The sequence below is a fragment of the Oryctolagus cuniculus genome, chromosome 5 (assembly GCF_964237555.1).
Source record: "Oryctolagus cuniculus chromosome 5, mOryCun1.1, whole genome shotgun sequence".
Taxonomy (NCBI): domain Eukaryota; kingdom Metazoa; phylum Chordata; class Mammalia; order Lagomorpha; family Leporidae; genus Oryctolagus; species Oryctolagus cuniculus.
Genome location: NC_091436.1, coordinates 33,410,455 through 33,432,637, shown reverse-complemented (window position 1 = coordinate 33,432,637; position 22,183 = coordinate 33,410,455). Strand labels below are relative to the sequence as shown.

Here is a 22,183-nt window from a genome sequence, read left to right as displayed (position 1 = left end):
AAAAAGAAAAAAAAAGAACTTAATACTTTACCCTTTTAGTATTTTTTATGTTCTACTTAAAACTATTGGTTGAACTCTGTAATTAATACACAATTACTCTTAGGTATTTAATTAATGCTATAACTAGTACTCAAATAGTATTTTATACTTTGTGTTTCTGTGTGGGTGCAAACTGTTGAAATCTTTACTTAATATATGCTAAATTGATCTTCTGTATATAAAAATAATTGAAAATTAATCTTGATGTGAATGGAAGGGGAGAGAGAGTGGGAGAGGGGAGTGTTGTGGGTGGGAGGGAAGTTATGGGGGGGATGCTATTGTAATCCATAAGCTGTACTTTGGAAATTTATGTTCATTAAATAAAATAAAATATAAAAAAAGAAAAAAAAACATTAAGGGAATTCATTTTTTACAAATATATTTTTGGTCAATTTGTAAAAAATAAATGCATAAAAATTTTAATTTTCATATTCAAAATACAAATCTTTAGATTTTTTTTGTGGCCCATGCTGTCAATCTGGGTGAATATTCCATGTGCACTAGCCAACAATGAGTATTGTGTTTGCTGAGTACAATGTTCTATAAAACTCAAGAAAAAATGTGTTAATATTGTTAATAAAGACTTCTATACTCATTGATTTTTTGACTCCTTGTTCTAAGAGGAAGGACTGAAGTATCTAACTGTGATTGCTGACTTTCTACTTCTCATTTCATATCTGAAAGTTTTTCACTTGTGTATTCTGAAGCTCTGTTATTAAGTTATACATATTTAGAATTATTGTCTTCCTTACAAACTGACTTTATCATAACTAATATTCCTCTTTATCCTTGGTGTGATTTTTTATTCTAAAATATACTTTCTCCAGCATAAATGTAAGCATTCTAGGTTTTTTTTGACTCACATGAGCATAATTTATTTTTTTCCATCCTTAAGTGATAACTTATCTGTGCCTTTACACATATATTTAAAGTTGGTTTATTACAGTCAACATGCAGTTGGGTTTTGTTTATGTGCTAGTCTGATGATCTCCACCTTGTAATGGGTTTGTTTGGACCATTTACAATTAAAGTGATTCTTCGTATGACTGGGCCTAAATATGTTTGCTTTCTATTATCCTATCTTCCTTTATTTCTTTTTCCTCTCTTCCTACCATCTTTCTGTGTGTATTTGTGATTTCACTGCAGGTATACCTCAAAGATACGGCAGGTTTGGTTTCAGACTACTGTAATAAAGGGAATAGCAGAATAAAGTTGCAGGGCCAGTGCTGTGGCGTAGTGTATAATAGGTGGCTGCAGTGCTGGCATCCCATGTGGGCGCCAGATTGAGTCCCGGCTGCTCCACTTCTGATCTAGCTCTCCTATGTCCTGGGAAAGCAACAGAAAATGGCCCAAGTACTTGGGCCGCTGCACCCACGTGGGAGACCTGGTTCCAGGCATCAGATCGGCCATTTGGGGAATGAACCAAAGGATGGAAGATGTCTCTCTCCCTCTATGCCTCTGCTTCTCAGTAACTCTGCCTCTCAGTAATTCTGCCTTTCAAATAAATAATGAACATTAAAAAGAAAAAGAATAAAGTTGCATGGATTTTTTTTGGTTTCCCAGCTCATATGAAAGTATGTTCACAGTATACACTAGTTTATTAAGTGTGCAATAACATTATGCATAAATGCATACATACTTTAACTTAAAATACTTTTTATTTTTTGACAGGCAGAGTTAGACAGTGAGAGAGACAGAGAGAGACAGAGAGAAAGGTCCTCCTTTTCCGTTGGTTCACCCTGCAAATGGCCATCACGGCTGGCATGCTGCGCCGATCCGAAGCCAGGAGCCAGGTGCCTCCCCTTGGTCTCCCATGCGGGTGCAGGGCCCAAGCACTTGGGCCATCCTCCACTGCCTTCCTGAGCCACAGCAGAGAGCTAGACTGGAAGAAGAGCAACTGGGACAGAATCCGGCGCCCCAACCGGGACTAGAACCTGGGGTGCCAGTGCCACAGGCAGAGGATTAGCCAAGTGAGCCGTGGTGCTGGCCAAAATACTTTATTGTTAAAATTGCTAGTGATCACCTGAACCTTCATCCATTTGTGATTCTTTGCTGCTCATGGGTCCTGCCTTGAAAGCAGCTGACCAATCAGAGGCTGTCAATGGTTGGCTGCTGCAAGTTCGTAAAACAGACGATGATGAAGTTTACTGCAGTGCCTCTTCCTTTCACAAAAGATTCCTCTGCAGCATGTGATACTGTTTGAAGCATTTTACCTACAGACTACTTTCCAAATTGGAGTCAGTACTCTCACACCCTACCACTACTTTATCGACTTTAGTGTAATCTTCCAAATTCTTGGTTATCATTTCAGTAGGGTCCACGGTTTCTGTCACCAGGAGTGTACTCCATCACAGAAAACAATTCTGTTGCTCATCCATAAAGTTTTAACATACAGTGTAACAATTCAGTCACACCTTCAGGCTTCACTTCTAATGCTAGTGCTCTTGCTATTTCCACATCTGCAGTGACATCCTCCACTGAAGTCTTGAGACCCTCTGACCCATTCACGAGGGTTGAAAGACAACAAGATGGTAGCTGAGTTAAGACACTCCAGTCATTATCTCCCCACAGAGACCAATTTGCACAGCTGTTCACACACCAAACCACCCTCCCAAGAGCTAAGGAAGTCAGGTGAGAGACACAGTGCCTGGCTTTAGTATAAACTGAAGAAGTGATGCATTAAAGAAGGCAGGAAGGAAATAGTTCTCTGATCACCTCTCCTCCACCCCTAACAGTACAGCTTGAGGAAAGAGGCCTCTTGTTTGGGGAAGTGAAAGGTAGGGAATTAAATGCAGATTTAAGAGTTGAAATCCAGTACCAGACCCACTATAGTGAATCCTGAGCTGGAAAGTGCCCCCAGCTCTCTCCGCAGGCCTGTCCTCACTGGCTGACCCTCTGGTCCCTTGACTGCCTCTACCACCCATCCACCAACCTTGGGCAGGCAGCAGAGCGAGAACCCAGCCACTGAGAATTAGGTCAGGAAAGTAAGTACGGAACTCTGCCTTGGAGCTCAGTGCCAGGCAAGCCATAATGAGACCCAGCACCACAAAGAGCCCAAAGGACTCAATTCTCAGGCCAGTATTAGAGATGGAGCCTCCAGACCTGCCCTGGCATCAGGTAGAAACCTGCACCCCAGTGGATAGACTCCTGTTTTGGCTTGCATCACCAGTAGCTACATTTGGGTCTGGTGAGCAGTTCTGAGAATGTGCAGGACCATATGGCTATGAGAATGCGGTGCAGCAGTAGGCCAGAGGATTGTTTCTACTCCTTCTGTCCCCAAACTTAGACAGACAGCAGGAAGTTACAGCAGTATGGCAGTAAAGTGACCACAAGACTGTGTCCTGGAATTCAAAGCAGGCTGGTAAAAGCTAATACTAGGTAAACGCTAATAGTTCGCGTCCCCAGGCCAGTGCCTGTGGGTGTAGTCTCTGGATCTGCTGTGGTGCCAGGTAGAGACCATGGCCCAGCTGATGACTTATTTCTCACCAGTATCACCTGTGGCCGATTACAGTGGCTCATGAGTCCATCTTAGCAGCAGGCAGACCACAGCAGTTTGGGCCTTGGTTCAGGGCCCATGTTGCACTGTTCATGGCGGTCTGTGGGCTCTGAGTATGATATAGCATTGCAGCACTGTGCCACAGAACTGCTCACCCTCCCTCAACCCTAGGCAGCACAACATGGATAGAGTAATTGTTGACTTAGGGGAAAAACAGGGAGGTGGTTGACAAGTCATTGCACAGCAGCTTGGGTCCCTCCACAGTGAAGCCCAGAACTGGGCAGAATTTTAAAGTGCCTGATCACAGGCTGGTGACTGTGCAAGAGGTGTCTAGGCCTACACTGGCTCCAGGAAGAGGCTTGCAGGGATGGACTGTCCACATAAGATGTTTCCCAAGTTCATTCTGATCAATAGACCAACTGTGGGTTTGGGGAAAAACCTGGGTTTGGGCTACCCACTAATGCCAGAACCACAACACATGAACAGCTGACTTGATGTAGACGTTGACTTAGCGTAGCATCTAAAGCTGAAACAACAGCAGTCTCCACAGGCTCCCAGAAAATAAGCAGACTGCTTAGAATTCTTCGAAGGACAGGCACAAACAGCCAGACTATGAAGTGTGGAATTAATGTCTAATTCTTCAGTGTGCAAACACTGTACTCTCAGAGTACCATGATCTCACCTAATGAAAAAAAACAAGGGTCCAGAAACCAACTGTATAGCAACTGATAGCTTCAAACTTTTGAATGGTGAATTAAAGATAGTTATTTTAAGGTAACTCAGTGAGCTTCAAGAAAACAAGGAAATTATTGAATACCTTAATGGAGAAACCTGATAGAGATTGAAGTGATTAAAATGAAACAGAAATCCTTGAGGTAAAAAGTATGCTAAGTAAAATTAAAAACACAATAGAGGCATCGACAGCAGGATAAATCAAATAAGAGAAAGAATTAATGAGAATAGAGACAGGAAATTTAATACAGTCAAAAGAAGAAAGAAGATTCAAGAGTTATGAAGCCAGCTTATGGCAGCTCTGAAAGAGCATTTCAAGAATAAATATCCAAGTTACCACAGTTCAAAAAAGACCTGAGAATGCCAAAGGGGTACAAAGTTTACTCAAAGAGATAACAGGAAACCCCTCAAAGGGAGAAAAAGGTACCACTATCAGGTGCAAGGAAGTTAAAGGTCACCAGGCAGATTTAACTCAACCAAGACTATCCCAAGATACGATATAATCCAACTCTCCAAAATTAAAGAGAACAATCTCAAAGCTGCACAAGAAACAAAAAAAAAAATGCAAAGATTTCTCAGTTTGCATGACTTCAGGCTTCTCAACACTAACCATACAGACCAGAGAAGAAAGGGATGAGATTTTCACAATACTGAAAGAAAAAAATGCCAAAAAAGAATATTTGACCTGCAAGAAATGCTAAAGAGAGTCTTCAAGCTGAAATACTAAATAGTAAGAAGAAAATAGGAGAAGTTAGAAAACTCACGATAAATGCAACTATTCAAATTCAGAATGCTTTAATATTGTAAATATGAGGCATAAGCCAAGCATATTGTTAGTATGAAGACTTGAAAACCAATTTAAAAACTATATTTACATATTAAAGAGGTAGGCAATATATAAAGATGCAAAATGAGACATCAAACATCCAAAATGTGGAGAAGTGTGTTTTATTTGGTTTTGTTTAAATGTCTTGTTATGGTACCTTTAGGATCAATGTTAAGGTGCTATTATTTCAAAATACCTTGTTACATCAAAGATCTTTTCTGTAAGTATCATAGTAATTACAAAGTAAAAATATATAATAGACTTACCAAAAATAACAAGCAAGAAATCAAAATAATAACTAGGGGAAATCACTTAAACACAAAGATTATAAAATAAGGAGAGAGGAACTATAATAAGACTAGAAAATGAGTGTTAAACGGTAAGACCTTGGCTATCAAAAATTATCTGCAATGTGAATGGATTAAATTCTCCAATTGAAAGACATAAAGTGACTGAATGGATAAAAAGTAAGACTCAACTATCTGCTGCTGACAAGAAACTGGAGTCTATTCCACACAGACTGGAAACTGAAGGAATATAATAAAATAGTCCAGACAAATGGAATAAAGAAGTGGTAGTAGTCATTTTTATATCAGATTAAATAAACTTTAAATCAAAAGCAGCCAAAAAAAAAAAAAAAGGGGGGGGGTGGGCAATGTTGCACAGGGGAAAAGTAGCAGTTAATGGTCCAATCACCTTGGTTTCTGCCACTCTTGCTGGAGATCCACAGAGGAAGTTCCTGGCTTCTAGCTTTGGCCTGGCCCAGCCCTTGCTGTTGCGGGCATTTGGGGAGTGACCCAGGTATGAAAGATCTCTCTCTTACTCTGTCCTTCTCTGTCACTCTGCCTTTAAAATAAATAAATATGAGGCTAGTGCTGTGGCACAGCAGGTAAAGCCACCAAGCACCAGCATCCCGTATGGGCACCGCTTTAAGTTCTGCTACTCCACTTCCAATCCAGCTCCCTGCTAATATGCCCGGGAAAACAGCAGAAGATGGCCCCTGCATCTATGTGGGAGACCCACTGGCTCCTGGCTTCGGATTGGCCCAGCTCCAGCCATTGCTGCCATTTGGGGAGTGAACCAGAGGATGGCAGATCTCTCTCTGTCTCTCCCCCTCTGTAAACTCTGTCTTCCAAATAAATAAATAAATGTTTAATAAATAAATAAATATTTATTAAAAAGAAAATGTTTTTTAAAAAGCAGTAGAAAGAGACAAGGAAGGTCATTTTATGATGATAACAGCAGCAGATGCTTATGGAGTGATCAGATTAAGATGGCGCAGTGTGCTGCTCAATTCTAGGACAAGATAGTTTAAAACAAAGTGGAAAGAGTGCAGTCTCAGGGAAGAGTTAGGCAGAAAACGCAGAGGAAAAGCTAAGTAAATTGGAGGAACATAGAGGACCTATGTGGAGGGTGAAGACATGCACAACTTAGGACCCCACCAGTCAAGAACCTCTGCACTAGAAAACAAGTATTAAATGGAGAGCAAGGTGAGACCAGACTGCAGCAGCCCAAGCCACTGGAAAAAAAAGCCGCAGCAAGAGCCTGGAGGGAATCCGGTTTGCAGCCCCGTGGAGGATAGTGTACCCGCCAAACTGGTGGAGAAAAACAAAGGGGGGCCACACTTTCACTCTCCCTATCATCCTGCAAAGGCATCCTGTAACACGCTGACAGAGAGCAGGCTCCATATGAAACAGCTGTGCCAGCTTGTGTGCGCACCCAGGGACCAGCCAAGCGTTGACTTCTGAGTCGAGTGGGGAGAATAGATGGGGCTAGGTACTCATGATTGTGGAAGGCTTGTGTGCCAGAACTGTGAAAATACTGAGGCTGCATGGGAGGACTCAGTGTGACAGGGTCTTTGGGCAGTCACTGTGGAAGGCTCCACACAATCAAGGCTCCCTGGTCACCTGGCGAGAGACATTGCTGGGGAATCTGAGCTTATACTTAGGACTGCACAGATCCTTTGTGTGGTCCTTGTGGCACAGCGAACAACTAATATACTCACTGGCTAGTGCCAAGGCACTGATCTCCTTGGAGGAGAGGAGCTAAGCAGAGTCTATGCCAACAGACAGGAAGAAACACTCCCCTCTGATAAAAATAAATAAATAAATAAAATAAAAAAGAGAGATTTACCACACAAAACCTGGGTATGGTCACTTCACATACGCCCTTCACCCTGGGGCACTGAGCAGAGCTCCCTGGTCACTGCAACCACACACGTCTAGGTGTTCCCCGAAAAGAGACACTCCACTAATCCAATGAGACATAGTCCAAAGATAAGACACCACAGCAAAAAAATCAAAGAAGAAACCAATGAGTATCCCCTCAAATGTATATATATATATACACCCAATATCAGAGTACCCAAATATATAAGGCAATCATTATAAAACTGAAGGGAGAAATAAGACTCTCATATTATAATAGGAGACTTTCAACATTTCCACTTTCAATAATGAACAGACCAACCAAATAGAAAATCAACCAATAAACCCCACAGAGTTGAACTGCTCCCTAGAACAATGGACTTAATAGGTATCTACAGAACATTCCATCCAACAGCTGGAGAACACTCATTCTTTTGATAGCATATGGAAGATCCTCCAGGTAGATCATATGGCAATTCAAAGAATAAGACTCAACAAACTTTTTAGAGTTTTTATTTTATTTGCAAGGCAGAAAGAAAAAGCAAGAGACAGAAGAGAAACAGAGATATGCCATCTGCTGGTTCACTCTCCAAATGCTAACAACAGTTGGGGCTGGGTCAGATCAAAGCCAGGAGTGGGGAACTCAATCCAGTTGTCCTACCTGGGTGGCAGGGACCCAGCTACTTGAGACATCACCTCCCAGAGTATGCCTTAGTATGAACCTGGAATGGGGAGCATGGCTGGGATTTGAACCAAGGTAATCTGAGATAGAATGTGAGCATCCTAAGCAGCATCTTAACCACCACACTAAACATCTACCATCAAACAAATATTAAAAAGGAAAATCAAATCAAACAACTTTACTGATACAGTACCACAGTAGAAATCAGTAACGATAGGAACTTTGGAAATTATATAAATACACAAAAACTAAACAACTAACTCCTGAACAACAAATGGATCACGAAAGAAACCAAGAAGAAAAATGTAAGGGTCCACAACGTGGTATAGTGGGTTAAGCTACAGCCCAGATTCCAACATCCTATATGAGCACTGGTTGAGTCCCAGCTATTCCACTTCTGATCCAGTTCCCTGCTAATAGGCCTAGGAAAGCACTGGAAGATGACCACAGTGCTTGGGCCCCTGCCACCTACATGGGAGATATGGATGGAGTTCTGGGTTTTCAGCTACAGCCTGGCCCAGCCCTGGCCGTTCTGGCCAACTGGGGAATGAAACAGCAGATGGAAGATCCCTCTGTTTCTACTTGTCTCTGTAACTCTGCCATTCAAGTAAATAAGATAAATCTTTTTTTGAAAAAAAGAAAGAAGAAATTTTTAATTTAATTAACAAGATTCTTGAAACAATTTAAGATAGAAACCTAGCATACAGGGCTGGCACCGTGGCTCATTTGGTTAATTCTCCGCCTGCGTTGCCAGCATCCCATATGGGCGCAGGATTCTTGTCCCAGTTGTTATATAAAAAATAAAAAATAAAAGAAACCTAGCATACAAAACTGTGGGATACAGCAAAAGAAGTCCCAAGGGAATGTCTGTAACAATCAACATTTACATTAAAAAAAGAAAGAAAAGAAAGATATCAAATAAACAACTTTATCACTGTACCTCCAGAAACTAGAAACATAAGAACACAATCCAAAATTAATAAAAGGAATGAAATAATAAAGACCAGAGCAAAGAAAAATGAAATACTACTAAGAATACCACGAAATATCAGCAAAATGAAGAGTTGGTTCTTTGAAAAGATAAACAAAATTGGCAAACTCTTAGCTAGACTAAGAAAAGACTCAAATAAACAAATTCAGATGATATGGGAGACAATATAACTGATACCACAGAAATACAAAGGATTAGTAGAGGCAATTATGAATAACAGTACACCACAAAATTTGATAATCCAAAAGAAAATAAAAGTCTTGGGCAAATGCACATTGCCAAGATTGAATCATGAGGAAACAGAACACAATAATGAGTAATAAGATTGAATGGGTAACAAAAAGTTCTAACTAGAATTTCAAAGGAAGATATATAAATGGTACATTAAAAAAAAGAGAGAGAGAGAGCACCCAACATCATCAATCATCAGGGAAATCCAGATTAAAATCACAATAATATTATTACCTTCAGTTAGGTTGGCTATTATCAAAACAAAACAAAACAAAAAGATAAGTGTTAGCAAGGATGTGGAGAAAAAGGAACCCCTGTACACTGTTGGTGGGAATGTAAATTAATACAGCCATTGTGGATAACAGTATGGAGATTCTTAAAAAAAAAAAAAAAAAAAAAAAAACAAACAAACAAAAAAAAACAAACAGAATTACAATGCGATCCAGCAATCCTACACTGGAGATATGTCCAAGAAATGGAATTGTCCTGTCAAAGAGGTATCTGTATTTCCATGTTTACAATAACCAAAACATGGAAACAATTCAAGTGTCCATTAAAAGATGCATGGATAAAGAAAATGTGGTACACACACACAATGGTACACTATCCACCCATAAAGATAAAATTCTGCCATGTGTAACAACATGGAACTGGATGTCATTATAAGTGAAGTAAGCCAGGCACAGAAAGATAATCACCACATGATCTTGCTCATATGTGGAAAATGAACAAAGAGATCTTGGAAATTTAGAGTGTAGAAAGGTGACTTCCAGAGGCTGAGGACAATTTGGGGAAGGGAAGGATAAGAAAAGGTTAATTAACTGGTACTAAGTCATGGTTAGATAGGAGAAAGAAGTTTTTGAGGTTTACTGCACAGCAGGGTGATTATAGATAACAATAATGTACTGTGCATTTTTTTGTGCAAAAAAAAACGAAGAATAGATTTTGAATATCTTTACCAAAAAAGGTAATCAATTTTTGATAGATGTTTATCCTTATTTGATTATGCAATGTATACATAGATACATCACATGATGTAAATATATATTTTATAAGTTTAAAAAATCAATTTCTAGGCCAGTGCCACGGCTTAATAGGCTAATCCTCCGCCTGTGGCGTCGGCTCCCCAGGTTCTAGTCCTGGTCAGGGTGCTGGATTCTGTCCCGGTTGCTCCTCTTCAAGTCCAGCTCTCTGCTGTGTCCCAGGAGTGCAGTGGAGGATGGCCCAAATGCTTGGGCCCTGCACCCGCATGGGAGAACAGGAGAAGCACCTGGTTCCTGGCTTCGGATCAGTGTGGTACGCCAGCCACAGCAGGGTGAACCAACGGAAAAAGGAGGAAGACCTTTCTCTCTGTCTCTCTCTCACTGTCCACTCTGCCTGTCCAAAAAAAAAAAAAAAAATCAATTTCTTCCACACTTTTGTTGATGTAGATATTCTGACCAACTCCCATGAATTTCAAATTTTTTTTTAAAAGATTTATTTATTGTATTTGAAAGACAGTTACAGAGAGGCAGAGGGAGAGAGAGAGAAGCTTTTCATCCGGTGGTTCACTCCCCAAATGGTTGCAATGGCCAGAGCTGGGCTGATCCAAAGCCAGGAGCCAGGAGCTTCTTCCAGGTCTCTCAACGCAGGTGCAGGGGTGCAAGGACTTGGGCCATCCTTCATTGCTTTCCCAGGCCACAGCAGAGAGCCAGATCGGAAGTGGAGCATCCAGGACCTGAACCGGCGCCCATATGGGTTGCTGGCACTGCAGGTGGTGGCTTTCCTTGCTATTCCACAGTGCCAGCCCCTCAAATAGTCTCAATGGAATCTAAAATGGTGAAACCTTTCCAACTTACCTTGCTCAGATCCCTCAGAAGAATCACTATCTACAGCCACTATAGCCTCATAAAGTGTATTTCTTAAATAATAAGACTTCAAAGTTAAAATTACTGCTTGATCCATGGCAGAACAGATGTTAGCAGGTTTGAAAACAATACCAATCACACTATACATCTCCATCAGAGCTCTTGGGTGACTAGGTGTGTTGTCAATGAACAGTAATGTTTCATAAAGACTATTTATTCCTGAACATGTCACACCATAATGCTCAATGTATCTTAACATATTCAGTAAATCATGCAGTAAATAGATGTGCTGTTATCCAGGCTTTGTTGTTCCATCTGTACTCAAAGAGCACAGGCAGAGTAGATTCACTATAATTCCTAAGGACCCTATGGTTTTCTGAAAGGTAAATGAACACTGTCTTTGACTTAAAGTCATCAGCTACATTAGCCTCTAACAGGGGAATCTTTGGTTTTAAGTTTTGAAGCCAGGCATTGATTTCTCTCATTAGTTGTGAGAGTCCTGGATGGCACCTTCTTCCAGTCTAAGAGTGTTTTATGTGGCCACCTTCACCAGTAACGTTAGCTAGATCTTCTGGATGACCTGTGCAGCTTCTACACTAGCACCTGTGGCTTCACTTGTAGCTTCACTTTGCAGTTACATATTACAACGATGGCTTCTTTCCTCAAACCCTTTTATTTTCTTTAGCTGCTTTTAAGATTTTCAGTTTATCTTTATTTTCAGCAATTTTAGTGAGACGCAACTTGGTATAATTCTGTTCACAGCATTCTGTTTAGGATTAGTTGAATTTCTTAGACGTATAGGTTTATTGTTCCTATAAAAACTGAAAATGTTTTCCATTTTTCATTTGAAAACATTTCAGGGGCCAGAACCTGTGGCTCAGAGGGTTAACACCCTGGCCTGAAGCGCTGGCATCCCATATGGGCACCGGTTCTAGTCCTGGCTGCTCCTCTTCTGATCCTGCTCTCTGCTATGGCTTGGGATAGCAGTAGAATATGACCCAAGTCCTTGGGCCCCTGCACCCACTTGGGAGACCTGGAAGAAGCTCCTGGCTCCTGGCTTCAGATTGGTCGAGCTCTGGCCTTTGCGGCCATTTGGGGACTGAATCAGTGGATGGAAGACCTCTCTGTCACTACCTCTCTCTGTAACTCTTTCAAATAAATAAATATTTTTTAAAAAAGAAAATATTTCAAATACAGGAAAGCATAAATAAGAGTTCAATGAGTAAACATAGATTGATTCACCTTGATTGAATTTGTAAAGAGGGTCATTATTTCTTCAAATATTCTTTGTCCCCTATTCTTTCTCAGACTTGAAGCACACCTAAGTTAAAATGGCTAAAATTGTCCTACAGGTCATTAATTTCATTACTCCCTCTCACCAAGCACCCTAACCAAGGATGCTGTTCATGGTGTACTGGAAAATAAGCTCTCCAAAGGAAGTAAAACAGTATTTTTAAAAAGGACCTCCTGTCTAGAGTTTGCCAGTTTCCATGATGTGAGTATTCATATGACTGACAATTTTGAGTTACCACTGATTTAACAATCAGTTTATAAAATCTCCAAAAACTAGTAACAATCAGCTCTCATAAGCCAGGACAGGTCACTTCAGCCTACCACAGGTTTTGTGTGTTTGATTTGAATAATTTATACTGTTATTTCTTCAAGTTTACTATTCATTTTCACATTAATGCCCAATATATTAATTTCATCCAGTCTATAATTTCAAATGCTACATATTTCTAGTCTATAGAAATCAGGTTTTTTTAAATATGTCCTGTATTTTTCTTTTAAAATCTTTTTGTATCTCCACTCCTCTTCTAGAATCTGTCTTTATTGATTATCTTTTGGTGATAGGTTATATTATCTTTTTTCTATTAAAAGCCTGGGAGAGTTTGGTTCGTTAACAGACATTATGAATTTTATATTGTTGACTATTGGGTTCTACTACAATTAGCTCTAAGACAAATTACTTCAATCAGTTTGATCCATTTGAGGCTTCCTTTATTTAGTTATCTCCTGAGAAGATTTGTATTCTAAATTTGTCTTTGTTAGAACCAAGATAATTCCAGATTGAGAAGGTAAATCCAGGCCAGCATTTATAAAGGCAGCAAACACATGAATGATATTAATAATACCTGCAAAACCTAAAAACTTTCTACCCTGTAAGTCAGTACCCAAACAAAATTTTCAGAAATTGAAGTCTTGACATTAAAGGTGATATCACCTTTAATGAAGTCTAAGAATAAAATGGTATAAAGCAAATCAGGGAATGAAACCAAGACAAAATAGTATAGACAATAACAAGCAAACTATGGCTTAAATTTCCCTTATACAGAAAAAATGAGATGTAATTTTAAAAGTAATTATAGCTACAGCATGAATACTTACTCCCTACTTAGCAATGTTCATTCCAGTTACTACTGATGAGTATCAAACCATTACAAACTTAGTAGTGTAAAATATATTATGTTTTGAATCCAATATATTCTCCTAATTTGTCAAGTCCCTCTCACCTAGTTTCTGAGCCTTTGATATTATGACTCAGGACTTCATCATCACTTATTATTACGTACTTCCACTCCTTGTCACTTGTCTGGTAAAGCTCCAGAGACTCTTCAAATTAGTTATCTCTATCCCTGTAAGTAAGTATTGTACACTGATGGACAAACTGAACCACTTCAAAGACTACTATTCTTATAAAAATATGGTCTACAGACTCAGCTGGAACTCAAAGCTACTGTACTGTATGATCTATTCATTTTATATGCTTTCTTACTATTTCAAATTTTTTCTATTACTGACATCTAATGTTGCCACTCAATGACTCCTTCTCATATATATAATTTGGGGGGGGGGGCGGGGGTGGAGCTGTGGTGTAGTAGGCTAAGCCTCTGCCTTTGACACTGGCATCCCATATGGGAGCTGGTTCCAGTCCCAGCTGCTCCTCTTCCGATCTAGCTCTCTGCCAGTGTGAGAAAGCAGCAGAAGATGGCCCAAGGCCTTGGGTCCCTGCACCCATGTAGGAGACTCAGAAGACACTCCTGGTTCCTGGCTTTGGACTGGTCCAGTTCCAGCAGTTGCGGCCATTTGGGGAGTGAACCAGCAGATGGAAGACCTCTCTGTCTCTCTGTCTGTAACTCTACCTCTCAAATAAATAAATAAAATCTTTATATAAAAAAAAAGAATTTGGGAAGCTCAAACTTTCTGCTACCTAATCTATAAATTTCCACATTCTCAAAAACAACTTTTTTTCTTTTTTTCCTATTGTAAAAAAGTAGGTTCTTTACATTTCTGTTCTAGAAAACTCCTTTCTCCACATATTTTCAATCCCTCTAATATCTTATCGGTGTTAGGTTCACAATATCCTATTCACAGCCAAACTTTCTAAAAGAGTTGTCTATACATCTGACATTACTTTACCTTTCTATCAGCATTATATCAAAAACCAGTGCTCACTGTCCCACCACTAACAAACTTTAACTTACTTGTTAAGTAAAAATATCTCAGTAATCCAGTCAAAATTTCTTATAGTATGTTTACATTTTATTTTTCAATATGATTGGTTTTACTTTTCATTTCTTTTGCTCATTTAGCTATTTAGAATCTTAACATTTATGGCATCTAGTCACTTATATACTACCTCTTTATACTACTGTCTTTATATTATAACAAGAATGAAGCTAACTTATAAGGTTGTCCAGAGAATGAAAAAGGTAGTAACTGTCCAAACACGACCAAGGTCCCGATTCCAAAATATGTAAGTGCTCAATAGGTGCTACCAAGTATTATTAGCTATATGTAGGAGTATTAACTCTGTAATGTTTCATGTTTCTCAATGAATTTACTTTTAGTAGCATTTTATGACCCAAAAAATCACCTATACACCAGATTTATTCATTCATTCAACAAATATTTTCTGAGTTTTCGGTGTGTAGGCAAAGACTATCATCTTTATTTGGAATGTTCTTTATCCACTTCAAGATCAAAACATCACCTCACTGGATGATTAAGCCAACTAGCCTTTTTAAGACTTATTTATTTGATAGGCAGAGTAAGAAAGAGAGAGAGAGAGAATGAGAATTAGAGAACTTCCATCTGCTGGTTCACTCCCCAAATGGACACAAAGCAGGGGCTGGTCCGAGCAGAAGCCAGGAGCCTGCAATTCCATTCTGATCTCCTACGTGGGTGGCAGGGACGCAAGCACTAGGGCCACCATCCACTGCTTTCTCAGGCACACTATCAGGGAGGTACAGCTGCCAGTGCTCTGAAACGGGGATGTCAGCATCCCAAGTGGTGGCTTAACTGCAGTACCACAACGCCAGCCCCCAGCCATTTCTATTTTCTAACTTACTTGCCTATTAATTTGTATTTTTATATTTAACTTTTTAAAGCTGGCTGAAATGTAACAATGTGAGATAAAATAAGGTTATTGCATTTTTCCTCAAATGTTAAAGCAACCATCTTACAAAGAATTCTTGAATTACAACTTCTTAAATCAGCTGGAAAAACTGTTCTCCCCTCCTTGGTTTTATATTTTAAATATTTCCGTTTTATTATTCTACATTAACTTAAGTCTAATTTTGTTAACTAAAGAAGTTAACCACTGGAAACTATTACACTTTAGTCAAACCTAAAAGTGTGAAAAGATCTGATATAGTATTCTGTAATATCTATTAATAAAATATACAAGCTTCCCATATAAATGAACTTCTGGGAAATTTATTTTTTAAAATCTTTCAGAATTTTTATAGTTTCTATGGATGTGACATGTATCTGTTAATTTTTTTCTCTAATATTTTCTTACTGTTTCTAGCTATAATAGCTGATTTTTTATACTTAAATTGTTCACTTTCAATTCACATATTTTTTAATTTTTTCTATAGCATTCAGACTATGTAAAAAGCTATCATTTGTTTTCCTAAGAGTCGTATTTTGCCCATATTAGACACCAACATAACAAGGAGGCAGTACAGCACACATGTCGTGAACACAGCTGTGAAATCGGGAAAATCCAGATTCATTATTAATCGTATGAACCTGGGGAAGTTCCTGAACTTCTGTGCCTGAGTTCTCCTATCCATATTGATTTCACAGGATTCTGGTGAGAAGGAGGTGATTTAGTGAATGTGAAACACTTAGCATAGTATCTGGAATGCAGGAGATGCAGACAAGTAACAGCTGAAAAAGTACTACATTATGTTTCATGCCTATTTACCAAAACTTTAAGCACATTAAACAGTTAAGATAAAAAGAGATCCTCCCTTAAGAGGCCCTATTTTAAAGAAAGAACCTATAGGTTATACATCTACAGGTTATGCATGAACTACCTTGTTTTCAAAGGAAGTCAGAGGAAACTACTGAAATGGTGTGCACTATCACCTGTATGTAAGAGTTTGCATTTTCCTAGAGCCTAAGAGTGTACAGAATTTTACAAACATGAGCACTAAGTCACACTATACACTTGTGTGCCCCAAGTATCTAACCTGGACCTTTAGTGAATGGACATAACCTCTGTTCATTTCCTGGTATCCATTTAATCCAGAATTTTTGCCTAAATTGCATCTCACTTAGCTCTCAAAGCACAGCTCTCTAACAGTGAGAGAAAACAGGAGGTTCTTCTTTGGCCAAGTGAGTCCATAAAAACACTCTGCAGACAACTATTCCCAGTGTTCTTTCTGCTCTTGCAGAACATAACCACCCTAGCTGAGGGGAGGACATATGCCAATATGCATCGTTCCTTCTGCCATATGCCACTATTTCCTAGTATATTGCATACTGCTACCACAGAGGAAGCACAATCTACTTCAGGGCAGCAATCACTATGGGATATCAAAGCTGCCCATTCTGTCAGCAGTGTTAAATGGGTGTGCATTTCTATAAACTACAAACCTTCACCTGTGTGGTGAGATTCTGGCCAGTGTTAATACTTTTGCCTCATTTGAGAATATTAACCGCTATACTGATGGCTCCCAGATAGAATACTAAAATGAACAGCTCTCATGTTTTTTGTCATGAGACAAAAGAATGGGACAAAACTTGCTACAAGCAAAATGTAGGACATGTAGCTAAAACTCCTGCCAAAGAAATACCATGCACCATTTACTGGGCTGCACAAGGACTGACTTACTTTTTTAATGTAAGGACATAAGAGATTATGTTAAAATGAGTAAAAAGTGCAACTTGAATAGTGAAATAGGAATGAAGAGTGCAAAGTATATCAACTGGGATGGTATCAGAGATTCCATGGCAATCAGGTTGAAGTTAGCTGCTGATGTGGTTAGTATGGCTTTGAGTTCTGTATTTTTTTTTATTTTTTTTAACTTTTATTTAATGAATATAAATTTCCAAAGTACAACTTATGGATTACAATGGCTCCCTCCCCCCAATAACTTCCCTCCCACCCACAACCCTCCCCTCTCCCGCTCCCTTTCCCCCTCCATTCACATCAAGACTCATTTTCAATTCTCTTTATATACAGAAGATCAGTTTAGCATACATTAACTAAAGATTTCAACAGTTTGCACCCACATAGAAACACAAAGTGAAAAATACTGTTTGAGTACTAGTTATAGCTGTATTTTTAATGCCTTCTAGTGTGCTGCCAAAATTCTATCATTTAAAAGTTTACCTCAAAATTGAAAGTATGTCATTGTAAAAATTATAAGAAAAATAAGAAAGGAAGGAGGGGGAAGGTGGAAGGGAGGGAAGTAGGGTAGTGTGAGAAGTATCATAATACTTTTAAAACTGTATATATGAAATACAGGAAATTTGTCCCTTTATATAAATCTTTTAAAAAATAAAAACTTAAATAAAAGTATACCTCAAGCATAAAAGGATATTTATTTAAAGCCTCTGGTTTCTTTTGGTTCTGCTGGGTAAGATGACACAGAGTAAGTCTAAAAAAAGATAAACTATTGCAAATTTGAAGATATTAATTCCTAAGTTCTTCATAACTCTGGGTTAAAAACTGTGAAGTTATTTTAAAAAATGTTTAATAAGGCTAGGCTTGAGCTTCCCTATTATTCCTGGTCACTCTCACCAGTGTGGCTATGTTGTTCTGGTAGGACAGCATTCAAGGTTAAAATACTCCAAAATAATGCTGCTGATTCTAATGTGATATCTAATATAATATAATATTTTATTCACGTGTTGTTGACCATGATACAGAGTTGCAGTTTTCAACTTGCAAAATTCCTTAGAATTTTGATACAAAACTCTTAATTTCAGGATGATATAAAAGTCACCATGACCAAATGATCAATTACTCACTGAAATGTTTTCTTTAGATTTGGCAAGTTTTTTCTTCAGTCTTTTTCTTTCACGGATTAGATCATTGTGGGTCTTAAGCAATTCTTCAAAGCGTACTTTGGTTTTTACTTTGGCTTCACTCTCAACTACAAAACAACAAAGACTCAATCATTTCTCTAAACAGCCCCAAACACAAACCTGAATTATGGTAAGAAATACAGTCTTATAAATAGCTGTGTACATTCTCTAGCTCCATTACAACAACTGACCTGTATCTTTTTTTAAAAATACTTTTTCTTTTGGCTTTGGCTATAACACACACCTGTATTCCTACTAACTTTTTGGCCCTACCTTATCTCCTTTGCTAACATTTTACTTATAATGCACAGCAGTGTCTACGACTGTTAGTTATGTGGCCTCAGAAATGTTAGTTAACTGAACTCCATTTTCCTTACCATAAAATCATAGTAATTCTGTAAATCATTCCGCATGAAAATGGTTATCAGTGGCCTACCCTGTAGTCGGCATTCAACAAATATTAAAAGTTATTTTTTCTTTAAAATATAAATCAGAGCTTGCTGTCCCCTGCTTGAAACTCTATGGAGTTCCCAATTCAGTTAGGATGAAAGAAAAGAAGGCCTTCACATGATCTACAAGATTCTGCCTTTCCCTGCAGCTTCTAATCAAGACCAATACCCTCTTAGATACCTGCATGCTGGCCACACTGCTATTCTTGTGGCTTCTCTCACAGAACAAGCCTCTTCCTGTGTGAAGGAGCTTCTGCCTGATGCATGATCCCTCTAACTCCCCTGGCTGGTGCTAAGTGGCCTGTTGCAACCTTGCCTTTAAAGTGGAACATTTCCTGACAACTTCATCCAAATTTTCCTGTTTCCAGTATATCAAGTTGTTCTTTTCCTTTATAGCACTTAACACAACTGAAAATTATGTAATTATTTTATGCTTACACAAATAAACTTATTATCTATCTTTCACACTATACTATGTGGTTTATATCTACATTCCTAGCTACTATCATGAGGTCTGGCAAAGAATACATATTTAATAAATATGTTTTAAAGAAATAAATACTAACTGAATGACTACCCCAGAGTAGGTGTTGGCAAACTGTGGCCTGCAGGCCAGTCAGTTGTTATTGTAAAGTTTTATCAAAACCAGACATGCTCATTTGGTTAAGAGTTATTACTGCTGCTTTTGTGGTTTAATGACAGAGTTCTGAGAGGAGAGCCCAAGCCTAAATATATAGTAGCTGGCCCTTTATAAAAAGTTTGCCAGTGGTGCCACAGCTCACTAGGCTAATCCTCTGCCTTGCGGGGCCAGCACACCGGGTTTTAGTCCCGGTTGGGGCACAGGATTCTGTCCCGGTTGCCCCTCTTCCTGGCCAGCTCTCTGCTGTGGCCAGGGAGTGCAGTGGAGGATGGCCCAAGTCCTTGGGCCCTGCACCCCATGGGAGACCAGGAGAAGTACCTGGCTCCTGCCATCAGATCAGCGCGGTGCGCCGGCCGCAGCGCACCGGCCGCGGCGGCCATTGGAGGGTGAACCAACGGCAAAAGGAAGACCTTTCTCTCTGTCTCTCTCTCTCACTGTCCACTCTGCCTGTCAAAAAAAAAAAAAAAAAAAAAAAAAAAGTTTGCCAATACCTGCTTTAGAGTGAAACATACAATTTTGATGAGAAAGAATAAAATTAACTATATTCTGGAATCATTATTTACCTTGTCTAGCAGTGTCCATAACTACCATTCCTAAATACATATGAACCTTAATCATCAATATTAAAAAGAAAACTGAATAGCAATTTATTAAATATCTCTAATACTCAGTCAATGACATCTATTTTATTCATTATTCTGTTAAAGAACCTCTTTAACCAAACTTTAAATGTGTAGAATATGAATCTTATAAATTTCATAAAGGTCTTACCAGCAGGCATATCTCAGCTTTATGGCAAGCATTAGGAAATAATGTAAAGCACTGACTCAATCAGGATCCTATTAAAACAAAGATTTATTTGTAATACAGAACTTCCAAAAAATATAAATAAAACACTCTTCAACCAAGATTATGCCACTGTACAAGTCCACTACTTCATGAAGTTTATACCAATAAAGCTATGCTCTCTTATTTCAATCTTATGCAAATGACCTGAGTACATCTGAATCTGTATAGTCTTAAAAGCATGTGACCCAAACTTGATCATATTTGAATAAAATGTTTCTATACTTAAAAAAGTTTTGAAAAGCAGTAAACGTGTCACTTGGTAAATTAATAAATTCTTAAAAGTGCTTTAATTAAAGATTTTAATGTGCTTTTAAGAAACCGAAACTCCATCTCCATTGCTCATTTCACAGAGCATACTCTATTATACTAGCAAAATACACTTGTGGGTAGCAATTCTCACAACTAATGAATTAAGTATCTCCGTAGGTGGAAATTTGAGAATCTATCACAGTAGGAAAGGCTAGCACAAACATTTGCACCTTCTTTTTGATTTAATTAACCTGGGCTACTAATGGATAAACGCAGTCTGTACATTCCTGAACTGTGATTTCATTTAAAGATGGGAATATGTATCTAAAATAAACAAACTGATTTGCATATTAGAATAGAACATGCAACTGTTGTTAAGAATGAAGTTGAAGATGATATAAAAAATATCTTGGGCTTCCTCAGGCATTATTAGTTAATACTGCAGTTCCCTGGGCATCCACATTCATGGTCCTCCAGCAGAAAGGTCTTGAGAACAAATGCTAAAAAGAAAAAGATTATTATAAAATCATACCTACTTATGGGAGTTAACTTATAACAACTACTTGTAGAAAGACAAGCTAGACATCATTAAAGCCACATAGTGAAAACTGCTACAAATTACTGATAGGGGTCTGTGTTTACTTGAATGACAGGTGGTCAACCACTTTCCAATCTACACTGAAAAGGCAAGTGCAATGATAGAATCACTAATTGATAGCATGTAAGTAGAAAAATTATAAAGCAAGTGAGAACTTCATTTCTGTACTATTCTATGGTCCTTCAATATACAAGAACACTACTGAATTATAAGTCATAAAAAAAAAAGGCTTGGATGTACTAGGTACAACCTGTTTTGAGCCGAAAATTTATGACACTTAAAAAAAAATTAGGTAGCTAATAAAGAGGCAGGAGAAATAATCAAGAAATATTCCTATGTGTATAAAGCAGAATAAGGACAGCAATATTACTGGCTGTATTATAGCGCAGTGTGGTAAACTGGCTGAAACCTAAGTTCTAGAATTAGTCTCCATGGTTACTTGTATGCCTGTGGACCATGGATCTCCTAAACCTTAAAACCAGCCTGCCTATTCAAAGGGTTGTTAAAAGGACTAAATGATTTAAACAGTACTTTAGAACAAGGACCAACAAATATGAGCTACAATTTTAACAGGAACTTCCTAAGGGGATTGTGTGGGGCAGTTTGAGCTGTGTATCTGAAGGACACCAAGTAGCTACAAACATCAATTCCACCGTCAGGTCCTTGGTTCAAATTCCAGCTCCATTTGACAAGGACCTCAATTTCCTCATCTTTCAAAAGAGAATAATAATATCATTCACTGGGTTTTTGTAAAGATTAAATGAGTATATGCAAGGAAAACTGTTGGCACAAAGCCTACTGCATGGTACATGCTTCAAGAGAGAGCTGCTTTACTACTGTGTGATATATACATATATATGAGAGAGAACACAAAGGACATATAATCATATTATGTTTGGGAGGCAAAATAATATATTAATCCATTAATCCAGCAGGAGACCTAGGCTGATGGTTTGGGAATAATTTATAGATATTTGTACAATGGTTGCAAGAAAATAAAAAGCCAAAGATTGAATTCTAGAACGAGGAGGTAGGTGAAACACAGGGACAGAAAAGTATCACAGAAGGAAAGAGTTTTCAG

General features: G+C 38.5%; 1 protein-coding gene across 12 annotated transcripts in view; it reads right to left on the bottom strand.

The window, feature by feature from the left end:
• The window catches only part of AHI1 (Abelson helper integration site 1), a 231,110-nt gene that overhangs the window by 206,484 nt on the left and 2,443 nt on the right, over positions 1 to 22,183 (bottom strand). For 10 of the 12 annotated variants that reach the window (XR_011388506.1, XR_011388507.1, XR_011388503.1 and 7 more), the window contains 2 exons: positions 20,178 to 20,245; positions 18,261 to 18,385 (listed from right to left, as the gene is read on the bottom strand). The exons of the other annotated variants lie outside the window; for them this stretch is intronic. Coding sequence is in view for 5 of the 10 variants with exons in the window: in XM_008263545.4 (XP_008261767.1) it covers positions 18,261 to 18,385; positions 20,178 to 20,187 (135 nt within the window). In the remaining 5 variants the exon portion in view is untranslated. The remainder of the gene's footprint in view (positions 1 to 18,260; positions 18,386 to 20,177; positions 20,246 to 22,183) is intronic. 12 annotated transcript variants of the gene reach the window in all.